This window comes from Siphateles boraxobius, unplaced genomic scaffold (assembly GCF_051911475.1).
Source record: "Siphateles boraxobius isolate OS27281-9 unplaced genomic scaffold, OSU_SipBor_1 68, whole genome shotgun sequence".
Classification (NCBI taxonomy): domain Eukaryota; kingdom Metazoa; phylum Chordata; class Actinopteri; order Cypriniformes; family Leuciscidae; genus Siphateles; species Siphateles boraxobius.
The window spans coordinates 8,443,636-8,459,022 of record NW_027509195.1 but is presented as its reverse complement, the minus strand read 5'-3'; the positions used below and the strand labels follow the sequence as shown (position 1 = coordinate 8,459,022).

Genomic DNA, 15,387 nt, shown 5'->3' with positions numbered 1-15,387 from the left:
AATATTTTAGATTTTTTTGGTGTTTTGTTAAATGAATAATTTTCATCAATACGTACATTCCACATTAAATCTATCCCCAATTATAATTTACATTTCCTTAAATGCATCACTCATACTAATTTAATTGCCAAACTTGCACTGATGAAAGATGAATCAATTAAAGAGGCAACTCTAAAAACCACACACATTCATAAGAAAATTAAGATACTGACAACTTAATTGACAGAAAAATAGTTGACAACTTTATTGTGTATCAAAATACTGTAAGTCAGACTTTATTTTTTTTAAGACAACAATTTTTTAATTCTGGAATACTGATTATACATTGGAGCACAAAAGGCTAAAGAGCTGACAAAGTGAGAGCGGATAAGTGACGTATAGCCACACAAATGTTAAGACTTCCAAGTGCGTTTTGCATTACCAACAATAACTCGACAAGCAGTATGCATCATTAATCTCCCTTTCGTTACACCTTGAGCCAAATGACATTGTCTCCATCACCTTTATTCTGCCATGTAATTTCCCTCTGGTGTTACTAAATCACTTGCCACACAATCAGTGTTTTAAAAGGCATCTAATTGACATGTTCAAAAATGTCTTTATGGTAAAATGGAGACAACATGCAGCCCTGCAGACTGTAAAATATTCAAAGCGCACAGACCCACAGAGCTTTGGCACCAGTGTTAATTCAGTCTACGTGACACCATTGTGTGATGCTTAACCATAGACTAAGTTTATTGAAAACAAATCTGCGTTAAGCAGTTGAATCGCATCTAGATTTATCCTGCTACTAGAAATGGTTACTCTGTACAGTTACGACTGGAACAGCAGTCTCCTAAATCAGACAAAAACATAGTAGCAGCTACTCTGTTAGGGACAAGATCAGTAACAAACTGGTGTAAACCAAACACTGAGCAAAGCCACCAGGACTCTCTGCTTTAATTATTACTGAATGCAGCAAATGTAACAGGATCCAAAAACGACTGGCATACAGTGACAAGGTGCTTTTAAATCCCTCATTTGCTTGAAAACGGAATAGTGGTGAAGGAAAATACTGGATGAGAGGATCATATAGAGGAAAAAAGGGCAAAAGAGTTTTCAGTGTTCATGTATTCGATGCTGGCAGGAGCCTCAGATGGTGTTGGATATTTTTGTGGAGGGCCACTAGACAGTGATGTGATACGGGCTCCCAGGGATGTGCTCATCGCCCCATTTAACCACCAGGATGTACTCTCCTTTCTCCTTCAGCTGGTAGGACACATTATAGAGACGATTACCCAAGTGTTTCACCAAGATCTCCTCACAGGGCACTTTGGGTCCATCCACTCCAACCAGGAGCATGTTCCTCCCTGTGGGGACACAAGGAAATATATAGTCAAATGTTGGCAATTAGGAACGGACTGCATGTTTGATGCAAATAACCCTTCCAAAAGCAAAGCAACCCCCCACCCAGACATTTCTGGCCCATACCTGCTTTACTACAGTCCACACTGAAAGTGTTCTTCTGTCCTATGAAGCCCTTGTTGAGTCCCAGACCCTTGGCAACTACACGGCTGGCGTCGGAGCCGGCCCATCCTGGCGCTGCCTGCTGGCTGGTTGTCACGCTGCGGGTCACTGGGTCAACCAGAACTGATGAAGTCTCATGCATGCTGTGGCTATTGACCAATCGAGAGCCTGCAAAAGACATTCGAAATTAAACACGACTAAAGTTTGTCCATCACCAATTTGATATCATGTTAAAAGATGATTGATGTTGACAACTATGCAACATGAGTTCTCAAATTAAAGGGTTAGTTCACCCAAACATGAAAATTAAGTCATTAATTACTCACCCCCATGCTGTACCAACCCAGTAAGACCTTCGTTCATCTTCGGAACACGAATGAAGATATTTTTGATTAAATCTGAGAGGTGGATCACTGCTACATAGGCTGCCTAAGGGAATGAAACTTGACGGCCCAGAAAGTCATTGAAGAAAATGTTTAAATATAGTTGAGCCACTGTAGGCACATGGGATAAGTTTATCAAGCGACGAGAATACTTTTTGTGCGGGGAAAAAAACAAAAACAACGACTTTATTCGACTATTCCTTTTCTTCCTTGTGGGCCTGAGACGAGAGTTCAAAGAGATTTCCACGACGCATGCGCGAGAACTGAGAAGAGGACGTTCTTCTTCTAATACTTCTTGTTCAGTTCTCGCGCATGCGTCGTGGAAATCTCTTGAACTCTCGTCTCACTAGCAGTGATCCACCTCTCAGATCTAATCAAAAATATCTTCATTCGTGTTCCGAAGATGAACGAAGGTCTTACGGGGTTGGTACAGCATGGGGGTGAGTAATTAATGACTTAATTTTCATTTTTGGGTGAACTAACCCTTTAATTATAAAATAACATATCATGGTACAATCAACCAATTGTTAATTTTTAAGTTGACGAACTAGACAACACAAATTTAAATAAAAATTAACAAGATACCTTGAAAAAATTTAAAATCACAATAATGTCCATGACAACCATAACAAAATAATGAAGAACTAGGCAACACACAAGTAAATAAATTATTTATTAAATAAACACGGATATTAAATGTATTATTGTTTAATTGACCAGAACTAGACCACAAACATTTAAATAAAGTTATAAAAATCTATTTAAATAAAATGCATTTAATTGTATGTATATAGTAAAATAAGTAAATTATTTAAATTATCCTTATTAATTACAACTACACAAACAGCTCCACTGCATTTAAACCTGATTGCATTTCTTCTTACCTGTAATTTTAGCTTTGAATGGGCTGCCAACAATATGGTATGGTCCACCATATTTGATAGAAATTAGGTAGTTTCCAGGGGCCATAGGGGTGTAGGTGACCTTGTAGCCCTCTGGACATTCCTGACAGTCCATCTTCACCTTGGAAGGCCCATCGATGGTCACTGCCAAAGCACCTGGGCCAGCTGAACTTGTGTTCACAACGAATTCACATGGCGATCCTGAAGAGGTGATGTGTGGGGTCAGTTTAGTTCAGCTGCACACATCGACAACTACAGAATCACACCGTACATGCTAAATTAAGTTCTTTATACCAGTGCTGCCTCCTTCCAGACCAGCTCCATAAGCAGACACCATTCCTGGGTCTCCAGCCTGGCCTGTTTCACCAACACGAATCTTGAAGGGGCTTCCAGGGATGTGAGAACCATTGAATTTCACATCTATTAGGTACAGGCCATTCTCCCTGGGGATGAATCTCACAGCATACTTATCTGTGAGAAAGATAAGAGGAAACCAATTGAAGATCAGTCAAAATCACAACTAGTTTTGCTAAAACTTTGTCAAAGAAAGTAATATTGTTTAAATGGTCTATGTCTTAATCTTTCTCCTGGGTGATTCATTTCCCCAAAAGAAGGAAATACCTCAATGATTTTCTTGGACCATTTTACAGTGCAAGAAAGCTTTCAACCCATTGTTACCTTCATCGATCTCTGTGACACAGCACTCTTCAAGCGCTCCGGATGGACTGTGAACTTTGGCATCAATGGCTCCCTTCGCCCCATTTAGACTCACAGCAAAAGAGGCTGGCTGGTTCACCTTTAACCCGGACTCCTGCATTAACATGACACTGCCACACTCAACACAGGATCAAAAACTGTGCAAAAGTCTGGTGTCCAGCACAACACGTTCAAATATGCAACAGCTCTTTACCTAATAGGACTCTACATCTCTTACCTTCAAGCTAACAGGGTTAAAGAGAGAGGCTTCGAGACTCTAAGAAATGAAAGCCCTCCACCCCAGCAATACACAAAATTAAGAAGTTCAATGTCAATGAACAAAGACAAACAAGCCTCTTTTGCCCTCTTTAACCCTTTAGCCCATCACTTCCATCCATGTTGAAGGTAGGGCTGTTGGGAGCCTTTAGGACAAGGCACGAGAAATACAAACAGTCCTTCAGTATCCCAGAAACCCCAGCACACCCCTTGAACACAGCAGCAATGGTTTGGTGTGATTGTTGCATGCAACCTTTTGAGTTTCAACTAGGGATGCATTGAAATATAAATTCTGGGCCGAAACCGAAAATTCTGGATGCAGACTTATTTGCTCGGCCAGAATCGCTTCCAAGTTGTGCATCTTCAGTAGCGGAGCTGCTCGCAAAGTTACAAAATATGCTGTTCGAGAGTGAGCATATGTTTTCGGCTCATATTTTCTGCCTTATTTCTCTTTCGGTCAAAACACGAAAATACCTTTTTCAGGCCGATAATTTTCAGCGGCTGACATTTCAGTGCATTCCTAGTTTCAACATTATCAATTGAAACGTTTTCCAGACACAGGAAAAGATCTACCCATTTAACATACGCAGCTACCAAAATGTATGCATGTATGTGACAGCATGTGGTGTAGTATGAAAATTACCTCTCCTTTTCAGTTTGTACTTGATATGTTATACCTCACATTAAAACAAATCGAACTTGGTTTCATGTCATGGTTACTGTTTTCAATTTCATTGCGGCTGCTGTGCCAAGGGTTGACTTGGAGTTGTTTTGGGTGGACAAATGTCTGTCTTTCTCGAAGCCTCACCTGAAGACTGGCAACAGTAAGACGGCGGGCATCATCAGATGGAGAGGCCACGGGCACCACAAATGGACTGTCAGGGATGTGCTCATCATTGAACTTGATGGACACTTCATAGTCACCTGAAACAGATGGAAACCAGTCAGCTTAGACACTTACAACTTACCATGAGGATAAACTTCCTAAAGTATAAATGAGTTGTATATAGGGCGAGTCCAGAACAAAAGCCATACCAGGCTCCTGGACAATGTAGGAGACACCGCTGGATCCATCCTTGCGGTCTTCAAAAGCAATCTCTGGTTTACTGGGTCCCTCCACCGCGATGGACAGACCACCAGCTCCTGCTTCACGGGTCCAAATGCTGAACTCCGCTGTACATGGAGAAAATAGGAGGGATTAAACTGCAGTCACATTTACCGTGGTTCTGTGAATTTTCGTTCTGTGAATTTTCATGTGCGAAATCCATTCATTTCAACAGGTTCCCGAATGATCTGGATTTTTGTGTAAAGGCAAAATATTTCTAGATGCACATTCATCAACGTGTCAAGTTGTCCATGTGAATTTGGCCAACAGAAAACTGCTTTGTTCAAAAGTTACTTCTGTTTGAGCTGTGCTTTACTACTTTATCGCTAAACAATTTACCTTTTTTGTCCGCATCTTTAGGCACTAAAACTAATTGGACGTACTGGTCAAACCATACCTGGTACACCCGCCTCTGCTCTCTCTAATCCTGGCCCTCCAGCACGGACCTTATGGGCGCCTCCCTCTCCACGAGGACCCACGGTGAACTGGAAGGGCGATCCGGGGACATGTTGACCTTGATACTTCACACTGACTGTGTGCACACCCATCTCCGTGGGCACGAAGCGAATGCAGTACGTGTTGTTTTCTCCCTCCATGATCTCGGCCTTGTGTACTTTGCCAGATGGGCTGGTCACCTGAGCAGTCATATCTGCGATGCTGATCTCTGTGGGCAAAAAGTACAGAGGGCAACAAATATAAGTGCATTAGAAGCGGGGATCTTTAACAATGGATTGTGTTAGTTATTTTCCCCACAATTCATACCAGGGATCTTCAAACTGAGGTCGCACTGGCTGCCAACATTGGCCACAGATGCAGCTCTTCTTCTGCGGGTGATGCTCTCCTTCATCCGACCCTCTCCTGTCACTTTCACGGTAAAAGCACTTCCTGTAGGAGAAACATAATGGGTAAAGTTAAACGGTGTGTCTAAAACATCCCACAACAATAAATTACCAAATAAATCTGGCATTTTGAAAATACAGCACTGCTAGTACCTGGAACATGTTGGTCTGCAAATTTAATGTTTATTATGTAATTTCCTGGTTCTGTGGGGCAGTATGTGATTTTGCAGGTGCCATCTTCCTGATCTTCAGTGTTGATATCCACCTTACTGGGTCCCTCGATAGACAAACTGAGTCCTCCGTAACCTAAAGATTAAAAAAATAATAATAATAATAAATAATAATAATAATAATACAAAATTTAAAAAAAATTAGGGAATAATTTTAATACTTTTTTATTTTTTGCTTTTAAACAGTTAATTCACCTGCATCTCTGGTGTCAATGATAAATTCTGCAGGCTCAAAGGTACGGGCTTCACTCAGGCCTTGACCAGTTACACGCACACGGCTGGCATCACCGATCTCTGATTGGCTGATCATGACTGGAATGGGGCTACTAGGAATATGACGTCCATTTTTCTTAATGTTAACAAGATGCTCGCCAATTTCCTTTGGCACAAATGAGATACCTTTGAAACAGGAGGGCTGAGATTAGCACAACTGCTGACTTCACACTTGTGAACATGACCTCTCATTCTACATAGTCACTTTTTAACACTTACCCACATGCCCATTCCTGAGCATTTTGAGAAGGCACGGCTCTTCCCGCCCAGAGGGAGTGGTGAGAGATGCAGTCAGCTGACTGAGATCCAGCTCACCGATGTCTAGAGGGATGTCAGCAGCTGAACCCACCTTCAGATGAGACATGCGCATCGAGTCATCGCCTGTGGACAGACACAGAGTTGATGACACCACTACAAACAATGGACATGAATGGACTTTTTAGCCCCTCAGAATATCAAAGCAGCATTTAAAGCACCTGTGATCTTGGCCATGAAAGGGCTGCCTGGAATGTGCTTGTCGTTGTACTTGACAATGATGTTGTAGTCTCCAGGAAGAACAGGGAGGTAAGACACTGAGCAGGTACCATTTTTATTATCAGTGCAGCTTATGTCTGCCTTTGACGGCCCTTCAATGGCCAGAGACAGACCGCCTAATGAATACACAACAAAAATCATAAATCAGCTTTTCATTGTGGATGTTCAAATAATAGCATTTGAAGTTGTCTGTTAAAACCAGAGGCATTACTCACTATATGCATCTAGTACTTAAGCCATTCATTTAAGATATTTTAAATAAATGGGGAAAATAAATAAGGATAAACATTGTTATTATAATTATTAGTTAAAAGCTGATTTAGTCATGCAAAATGTATTCCATCAAGATATGAGCGTCTATACCCTCTCCAGCGTCCTTGGTGTTGACAGTGAAGACCGCAGGCTTATTGACCATGCCATGAATTAGACCAGGACCAAAGGCAGTCACGTGACCGCTGTTGACATAATCCACATAAAACTGCAGTGGACTTCCTAAGAGGGCAGAAGAGGGCCAAAGAATTCATAATTAAGAACATCTATATTCATTAACCATTAAGGCAAAAGCTTTTTTAAAGAATGTCCTCATTTGTTTCATTGTTCACTTGTTTCATTCTCTAGCCATACAAACAAGTTGACAAGAGAATGAAACAAATGACAAGTACCTGTACCTTTTTTTTACCTGGGATATGTATTCCATCATATTTGATGTCCATCTCATGCAGGCCAGCCTCAGTTGGGGAGAATTTCACTGTGACCGTGCCATCCTTGTTGTCGGTAATATCAGGCTTGGCCACTTTTCCAGAAGGCATTCTTACATCACCTGTGAGGCATTGGGTACATGAGAATCTTCTTTGCAAATCGTCAAACAGAAATGTCCTGATCTGAATGAGTACAGTACCTGTAATTTCTCCCTTCTGGATAGTGAAAGGAATGACCAAGTCGAAGGGTCTCAGCCCAGCTACGTCCAGTCCATTCATACCCAGTTGTCTGTCTGTAGCCTGGGAGGAAGGAGAGGGAAATCAGACGGATCACAATGAACCATAAGGTGGACATTGAACTCAGATGCCAATCAGAACCTGAAGACCTAAAGCTTAAGTGTTTGTTTCTGTAATCTGAATTTACTAATTGCTTAGTTTAAAAATAAAGTGGGATAAAATGTAAAATGTATATTTAACAATGCATTTTACTCGGTAAGGAGTACTCGAGATAAAAAAAGAAGAAAAAAAATGTTAAGCAGGCAAACAACAATATTCAACTGTCATCCTAAAAATCAAATTATGGCTGAAAAAGTTTGGGGTCAGTAAGATTTTATGTTTTTGAAAGAAGTGCATTTATTCTATCAAAAAAGTAAAATATTGTGAAATATTATCATATAAAATACTTTAAAATATAAAATCATTCATTTTAAAATGCAATATATTCCTGTGGTGGCAAAGCTGAATTTTCAGAACAAATACTCTTCAGAAATAATTTTAATATGCAGATTTGGTGTTTAAAAATACATTCCTTACCATCAAATGTTGATAACTGTTGTGCTGCTTAATATTTAATGAAAATAGTTTTTAAAAAAATTTCAGGATTAAAGATAGTCCATAAATAGCATTTATGTGAAATAGAAACCTTTGGGAACATTATACATGCATACTGGTGCTTAAACAATTTAAAGTTGTAAATGACCTTTCTGAATAAGAGTATTAATTTATTTTCAAAAAATAAAAATAATCTTACTGACCATAATCTTACTGACCACAAACTGTAGTGTATATTGATTTTGGTGTCATGAAAACACATTTTGTACATGTATCATGAATGGAAATGAAGAGCACAAACAGAAGACATGACAATAGAACCCTAAAAAACTAAAAATTGAAAAAAAAAACGAAAAACAAAAAATGGAGATGATGACGTGGATAATGATGCAGCCACCAACACTGTGAGAGAATGACATTCTAATGAGAAATGAATGGCATGATCAGTCAGTGATTGACCAATCTGGAGAAGAGGGTGGAGAAAAAGCCAAGCAGACAAGTGGTAATGTGACCAACAAAAATGTACCACATACAAAAACAACATCTAAATGCCAACACAAGACAATGACAGTGTTTAACAAAAAGCGTAAGCTCTGCAACAACCAGCCATTTTGTTCAAATGCAGATTGCCCACATTTATTGCTTTCCAAAATGGCTGTCATTTTATAAAACAATAAAAATGTAATGAGTCCACATGAAGGAAGAATCATGGGAAATAAGATTAAATAAACCCTAAACCTAGAGGAAGAGAAAAACAGGAGGGTAAAAAAGGGGGAAGGACGTAGGACTGATTGGTGACTCTTCAGTAGCAGAGCAGGAAATTGAGACGGGGAGGAAAGAGGGGCGTGTCAGTACCCATGGCTGGCCCATGTTGGGCGCGTAGGCGTACTGCGGGTTCTGGGTCTGCTGCATTAGTTGGTCAGGGGAGTCACCTTCCAAAGCCTGAGACAGGGCAACAGAATCAAAGATGAAATCCCTCCAATTAAAACCACCATCTCTGGTTCAAAGCTGCTCAACCAGGAAGCCGCTTAAAAGAAATTTAGATTAAGATTCTTGACATTTCAAAACCATAGTTCATCCCAAAATGGTGTAATTTCATCACCCTCATATTTTTCCAAAACCACTAGTTTTGTCTGAGGAACTGGCGAAAAATTTAAGAGTCTTCGTATTTGCCCTAGCACAGTGGATCACAATAGCAAACTCCCAGAGGTCACGGGACAACTTAATGAATAAAAAGGCTAAAACAACACACAAAGATGTAACCAAATTATTTTTCCCCTCAATAACTTAGTAGAACATGCTGGTCTACCATTTAAGCTCATTATTATTAGATTGATAAATACATTTACTTACAGGTCCTGTTGACATAGCTTGAGTACCGCATGTATGGACGTACAACAGAAGTCCTTTTAATTACGTCAACCTCTGATTACTCATTTCTTAAATATTACACATTTGAAACGATAAAAGCCCAGTTGAGGCACAAGTTTTTCTATCAGACCGAAATCATACGAAAACAGCTTTTATACCAAAGTGAGAGCAAAGCAATCAAGTCACCACAAATCTGTTGGGAGCAGCTCCAGTGGACTGCATCTAAAACCTTCAGATGACACTGCGATGAATGAGCAGAGCGGCTCTTTCGCACTATATACTGTATGACCTGACAGACTAGTTATCCAGTACGGTTGTGTTCACAGCACTGCTACCTACGTTCACACACATTTTGAATATTAATGGGAGTGACAACCTCCATTCCATTGCCAAAAATAAGGTTAAGGACTCAAATCCAGGACTAACAACTGTATTCTGCTGCTGTGTGAACATGGCCTTCTTCTGAGATCAAAATTTCTAACATTAATACAGCCTAATTCTTTCAAGTTATGACCACCAAACTCAACAAACCTTCAGAACGTTATGATTATGTATGGAATACGTTTTATAACTAATCAGACTTTTTTTTTTTAAATCGACGATCAAAACTTGATCCCACAAAATCCCACAGACTAACATTGAATTAGTTTAAATTAGATTTTTTTTTTTACATGGAGTTTGAGCAGGAGTCTCTGCTCATGATCTTACGGTGAAGCACTTTGTGATGTCTATCTGTGAAAAGTGCTATATAAATAAATTTTACTTATTTGAATATTCCATCAAACTCAAATATCCATCCATACATAAGCCTAGCAACACACTAAAACATGTTAACATCCTCTTAATATCCTAAAATATGCTACATTTAGCTAAAACACGCTATACGTGTTAAAATATGCTGTGAACGCAGGGCATAAAAGCAAAATTTAATGACTTAATTTAAAATAGTTAGAACCACTGCCTTACAAACATGGGGAAACTACCAGAATCTGATTCCTAACATTGTTCTTTTGAAACAGGTTCTTTTTCTTCAATAAACCAATTGGAGTTCACATAACTGGTCAAACATTTGTTTATGATTCAAACTTCAGTTCAGTTCTTTATTAGTCCCCTCAGTGAACTGATCTAGTCATAACAGTTAACGACTAACTAGAGGGGGAAATTATCAAATCTGCAGCCATGTGAGAACTTTGTGTGATGTACAGAAGGAAACAGCAAATGAGTTAGTTATATTTTAATGGTAGTTTAGGTGTTTTTGATCCTGCTATGTCTTTTTTTAAACTTGACAGCTCCAATCCCTAAAACAGAGCACCTATAACATTACTCTAAGGCTCTACTTTTGTGTTTCAGGGAAAAAACAAATATGGTTTTGAAACATGTGGATTACAATTTTAATTTTGGGGTGAACTAATCTCTTAAATTGCATGTTGATGCTTACCACAGTGTAATTGCAACAATAAGCTACGAATTCCTTCACACGGTAATGGTTTTGCACTAAAGGTTCACAGTGTATATTTAATGCACAATCCCACTGGAAAGGCTGCCTGTAAGAGTTTGTAACCGTTTGAATGAATATACTGTGATCCACATGAATACAGGATCTATGGCATATATGTACCGTGACTTGGAAGGGGCTGTTGGGGATGTGCTCTCCACCGAAGCGCACACAGATGACGTATTTCCCAGGCTGGGGTGCTGTGTAGAAGATGTCAAATGTTCCATCTTCATTTTCAACTACGTCCACATCCACCTCGCCTCCATCTGGAGTGCACACTGTGCATGTCACCTTGCCCTTCCCAGCGGCCTTTGCATCCACAGTGATGACAGTCTGCTCTCCGATCTGAATAGTTGGACCAACACCAGCTCCTACAGAATACAGAGAGGTTAAGTAACAGGTAATATGCAAGAAGATGTTTTGTTATTAGGGAGTTTAGTACCCATCCCTCCATAGTTACATTCCACCATGCACTTGATGCAAAATATCTGGAACGTCAAGGCAACAGATGGCTTAAGAAAAGTAGGATCCATTAATCTGAAAGTTTTTAAATTAACAGATTGTTTTTTAGCATTTAAATGTAATATATTAAAATAATCAAGTAATGTTAACTAAAATATTTTCTTTTCCTTCAAGTATTGTTTTTTATGGATTAATATACAGTTCTTGAATCACAAAATTAACCATGGATAATTTAAAATAATCAATATTTCCAGTTTTTGTTAATCAAAAAAGTTTGAAAAAATCTGTCAATTACAGCAGAAATAAAAAAAATATCTTCATCTTCAAATAATGTGTTGGGCAAATGGAGGCTTTTGAAGAAAAAAGGTTGAGAATCACTGATCTAGACATCTTTTCCTCCTCTGTGACTATAAAAAGATGGATCCACCATCCTGTTTTCCGTTGCCTCAATTTCCAGAATACTAATGTAATACAAAAATGAGAAACGCTGAGAGATGAAAAAAATATATCAATACTTGTACATTCCATCATACAGGCATATTGAAGACCTGATACAAGTTAGTGATTAGTCACCTGCAGTCGACAACTAATTCACTATTGTACTTTAAGTCATTCTGAATTTGCAGGAAATGCAAGATAACCTACATGTCTTAGCTAAAGTAGTGGATAGGACGGCAAAAAATATAAGCCCTTTAGTATCAAATACAATGCAATTTTGCATGCAGGACCAAACTATAAGACTAGAGCATTATTCAAAGCGCTTACCCAAACCGTGACCTCCAATTGAGACTGAGACCGTGAAGCAGAGCAAGAAAAAGTGAAAAAGTAACAATCAGGGCAAAATACAACAAAATGTGTGCAAGACATAAAACAGAGGTAGGGATTGAAGTGATGGGAATGTGAGCAGCGCTGCACAGGAGGTGTTTGTGTCTGGGTGGGGGATGAAGATGGGAGTAGTACACAGAAACTTTACACACTTTTATATAAAATAACAAAAAACTCTGTTATACAAAAGAACAAAAAAACACTTTCCCTTGTGAAAACCAGCCTGAACATTAGGTTTCAGATTAGACAAAAAAAAAAGGCTCAAAGAACACAGTGGAGGGTCATCAAAACCTTTAGTTTCCAGTGACTCCCAAACCACAGGATTATTCTGATCCCGTGTATACTGGCCTACTATCTTAGGACACCAGAAATGGGTAAATAAAGAGGCACAGTTGCCCTCTCTGTCTGGCAGTCTGGCTCACATTGCATAAAATACATATTGCAATATGAAAAAAAAAAATGAAAAAAAAAAGGAATTTTCACCAGATTCTATATAGCAATAATTGCAAAGAATTATTCTTTTAGAGTGATTAGTGTGATTTGTTTGAGTGTCTGATTGAGTGTCTGCATAGAAAACAATTTTTTTTTTTAAAAAGCTAGCAAGAACCATGCTTTCAAGGTTGATCAATTCAGGAAAACTTTACAACCTTGGATGTTCACACTTAGGTTTAAGTTGGTTCTTGAGGATTATACCTCTTTTAGTAACCATAAAGTGGACATAGCTTAGGCCAAATTCCCACCGTTTGCAACCCATACAATATGACTACAAAATTATATTATGTATTATGTATAATTATAAAATTATACAATTTTACTTTGGGAGTTTGCAAACAATGTGTTGCCGGTTTCAGAGTGAAGCATGGAACTATGTGCAGTTCATGATACAGTATTTCAGCGTTTTTTTATATTTTAATTATGACCGGAGCCATCACGATTTGATTGCATTAAGCCATACCGCAATATCGATTTTATTCCGATATATTGTGCAGCCCTACTATATTATAGAATTTCAGATTTAGAGCTCTGATAGCTCAATTGTTAATTCTGAAATGCATTCAAATGGGTCTCCATGGTCCGTATGGTTATAATCAGTAATGTACAGACAGGTCATTTATGTTGAATGATAAGACCTGATCATTACATACCTGTGACAGTGCATTTGCTGGCATCTCCTGTGGGCAGGGCTCTGATACGATATGGGGAGTACGGGATCTCATCACCACCATACTTGATGAGAATAGTGTAACGCCCGGTCATGTCAGGCACATAGGACACAAGGTATGTCCCATCCTGGTTATCGCGAATGTTAGCCTTCTTTGGCTTCCCTTCAGGGTCCTAAAAAAGCATTAAACCAAACAATGCATGAAAGGTTTTAAGAGTCAGCAGCTACTTTATGGCTGTAAAGAGAAGCATCAGCTCACAGTGATCTGGACAGCCAAGAGTCCCTCTCCTGCATCTTTGGCATCAATGGTGAACTCCACGGGCAGACTGGCAGGCACACCTGTGGTATTCAGACCAGGACCGCTGGCACGGACCTTACTAGCATCATGAGTGGGCAGAACCTTCACCTTATAAGGACTGAATAAAGAGACCAAAAAGAGTGTGTGAGAGGGGAAATAAAGAGCAAGGAAGGACAGGAATCAAGGGAATTTTAAAATGCACCAGGCCTGCTATAATACCAGTAGACAAAGCTAATGCCAATTTCAACATTACAGCAAAAGCTAATCTGCAATTAAATACATTACTGTATGCTGTTAAATATTAAACAATAAAAAACACCCTTAAAATATTTCTCTAATTGACCGTTCTCACTATCAATACTGTACCAAGTATGATCGTTACATATATTTATTTTTTATTTAAGCATAGACTTTATTTCTTTGGTACTGGTACATAGATCGATAGAACTAAAAACTAAAACACTAAACTTTTTTGTAAAGCCATGTCAGTTTCTTTCAATGAGTATCTTAAATAATGGATAAAACAATAAAATCAATATAAAAGATGATTAAGATCCATTTTAAAAAAAAGATTTTATTCTAGACTGACTATTGGCGCTTTTCCACTGCATGGTATGGTACGGTTCGGTTCGGTACGGCACGCTTTGGCGCTTTTCCACAGCATGGTACGGAACGGCTCGGCACGGCTCACTTGTGGCGCTTTTCCACTGCATGGTACGGTACGGTACGGCCCGCTTTAAATGGTACCACCTCTGTTGAGGTTCCAAGCGTACCGTACCAATACTAAAATGTGACGTGGAAGCACTGTAGATCACTGATTGGTCAGATAGAATCGTCACTACCAGCGTCATTGTATTTGTGAGACATCAAACCCGCTAGATTTAAATAGCCAGTAACAGCCTCCAATGTTTTAAAACTACTTGCTTGACGAAAAAAAAACTTCCAAAAAAGAAATGGCTGAATCGTGGTCAGTGGACGAGAACCGCAGACGTTCCTCTTGTTAGTTGCCGAGGAGCGGATAAACTATAACGATCAGTCATAATCCCACCCACTTTGAAGCGATACTAACTGCAGTGGAAAAGCAACCGAGCTAAAAGCGAACCGAGCCGTGCCGAGCCGAGACGTACCAAGCAGTGGAAAAGCAAAGCGAGCCGAACCGTGCCGCGCCGCGATGAACCGTACTGAGCCGTACCATCCAGTGGAAAAGCGCCAATTAACCCTTTTCAAGAGTGTCCTAAACAGAAACACACGACGGAGCATAATGTGACATGTAAAATGGTGGTGGTGACAGATGTGAGGCTGCAGTTTACCTTTGTGGGATCTCCTCATCAGCATACAGGACGTTAATTGAATATGGCCCCTCCCTGGTGGGTACGTAGCTAACCGTGTGAGTCCGGTCACCGTTATCCACCACCTCAACAGGCTCCACGACTCCTTCATGACAAAACAGTAATAATCACAATCATTTGAGTGATTCAAAGGAGGGGAAAAACATCCAAAA

At 39.4% G+C, this 15,387-nt stretch overlaps 1 protein-coding gene across 4 annotated transcripts in view; it reads right to left on the bottom strand.

Moving 5' to 3' along the window:
• Positions 1-219: 219 nt before the first annotated feature.
• flna (filamin A, alpha (actin binding protein 280)) overlaps positions 220-15,387 on the bottom strand; it is a 44,011-nt gene continuing 28,843 nt past the window's right edge. Inside the window, exons 26-47 of one of the 4 annotated variants that reach the window (XM_077214430.1) lie at positions 15,197-15,320; positions 13,848-14,004; positions 13,572-13,761; positions 12,367-12,390; positions 11,263-11,510; positions 9,129-9,215; positions 7,643-7,742; positions 7,424-7,564; positions 7,108-7,236; positions 6,687-6,860; positions 6,430-6,591; positions 6,133-6,336; positions 5,861-6,013; positions 5,631-5,753; positions 5,266-5,532; positions 4,799-4,936; positions 4,572-4,687; positions 3,470-3,602; positions 3,086-3,262; positions 2,774-2,992; positions 1,471-1,674; positions 220-1,349 (exon numbers count right to left, since the gene is read on the bottom strand). In XM_077214430.1, the coding sequence (XP_077070545.1) occupies positions 1,165-1,349; positions 1,471-1,674; positions 2,774-2,992; positions 3,086-3,262; positions 3,470-3,602; positions 4,572-4,687; positions 4,799-4,936; positions 5,266-5,532; positions 5,631-5,753; positions 5,861-6,013; positions 6,133-6,336; positions 6,430-6,591; positions 6,687-6,860; positions 7,108-7,236; positions 7,424-7,564; positions 7,643-7,742; positions 9,129-9,215; positions 11,263-11,510; positions 12,367-12,390; positions 13,572-13,761; positions 13,848-14,004; positions 15,197-15,320 (3,455 nt within the window). In that variant the 3' untranslated portion in view covers positions 220-1,164. The remainder of the gene's footprint in view (positions 1,350-1,470; positions 1,675-2,773; positions 2,993-3,085; positions 3,263-3,469; positions 3,603-4,571; positions 4,688-4,798; positions 4,937-5,265; positions 5,533-5,630; positions 5,754-5,860; positions 6,014-6,132; positions 6,337-6,429; positions 6,592-6,686; positions 6,861-7,107; positions 7,237-7,423; positions 7,565-7,642; positions 7,743-9,128; positions 9,216-11,262; positions 11,511-12,366; positions 12,391-13,571; positions 13,762-13,847; positions 14,005-15,196; positions 15,321-15,387) is intronic. The other 3 variants (XM_077214432.1, XM_077214431.1, XM_077214433.1) reach the window with 3 other exon arrangements.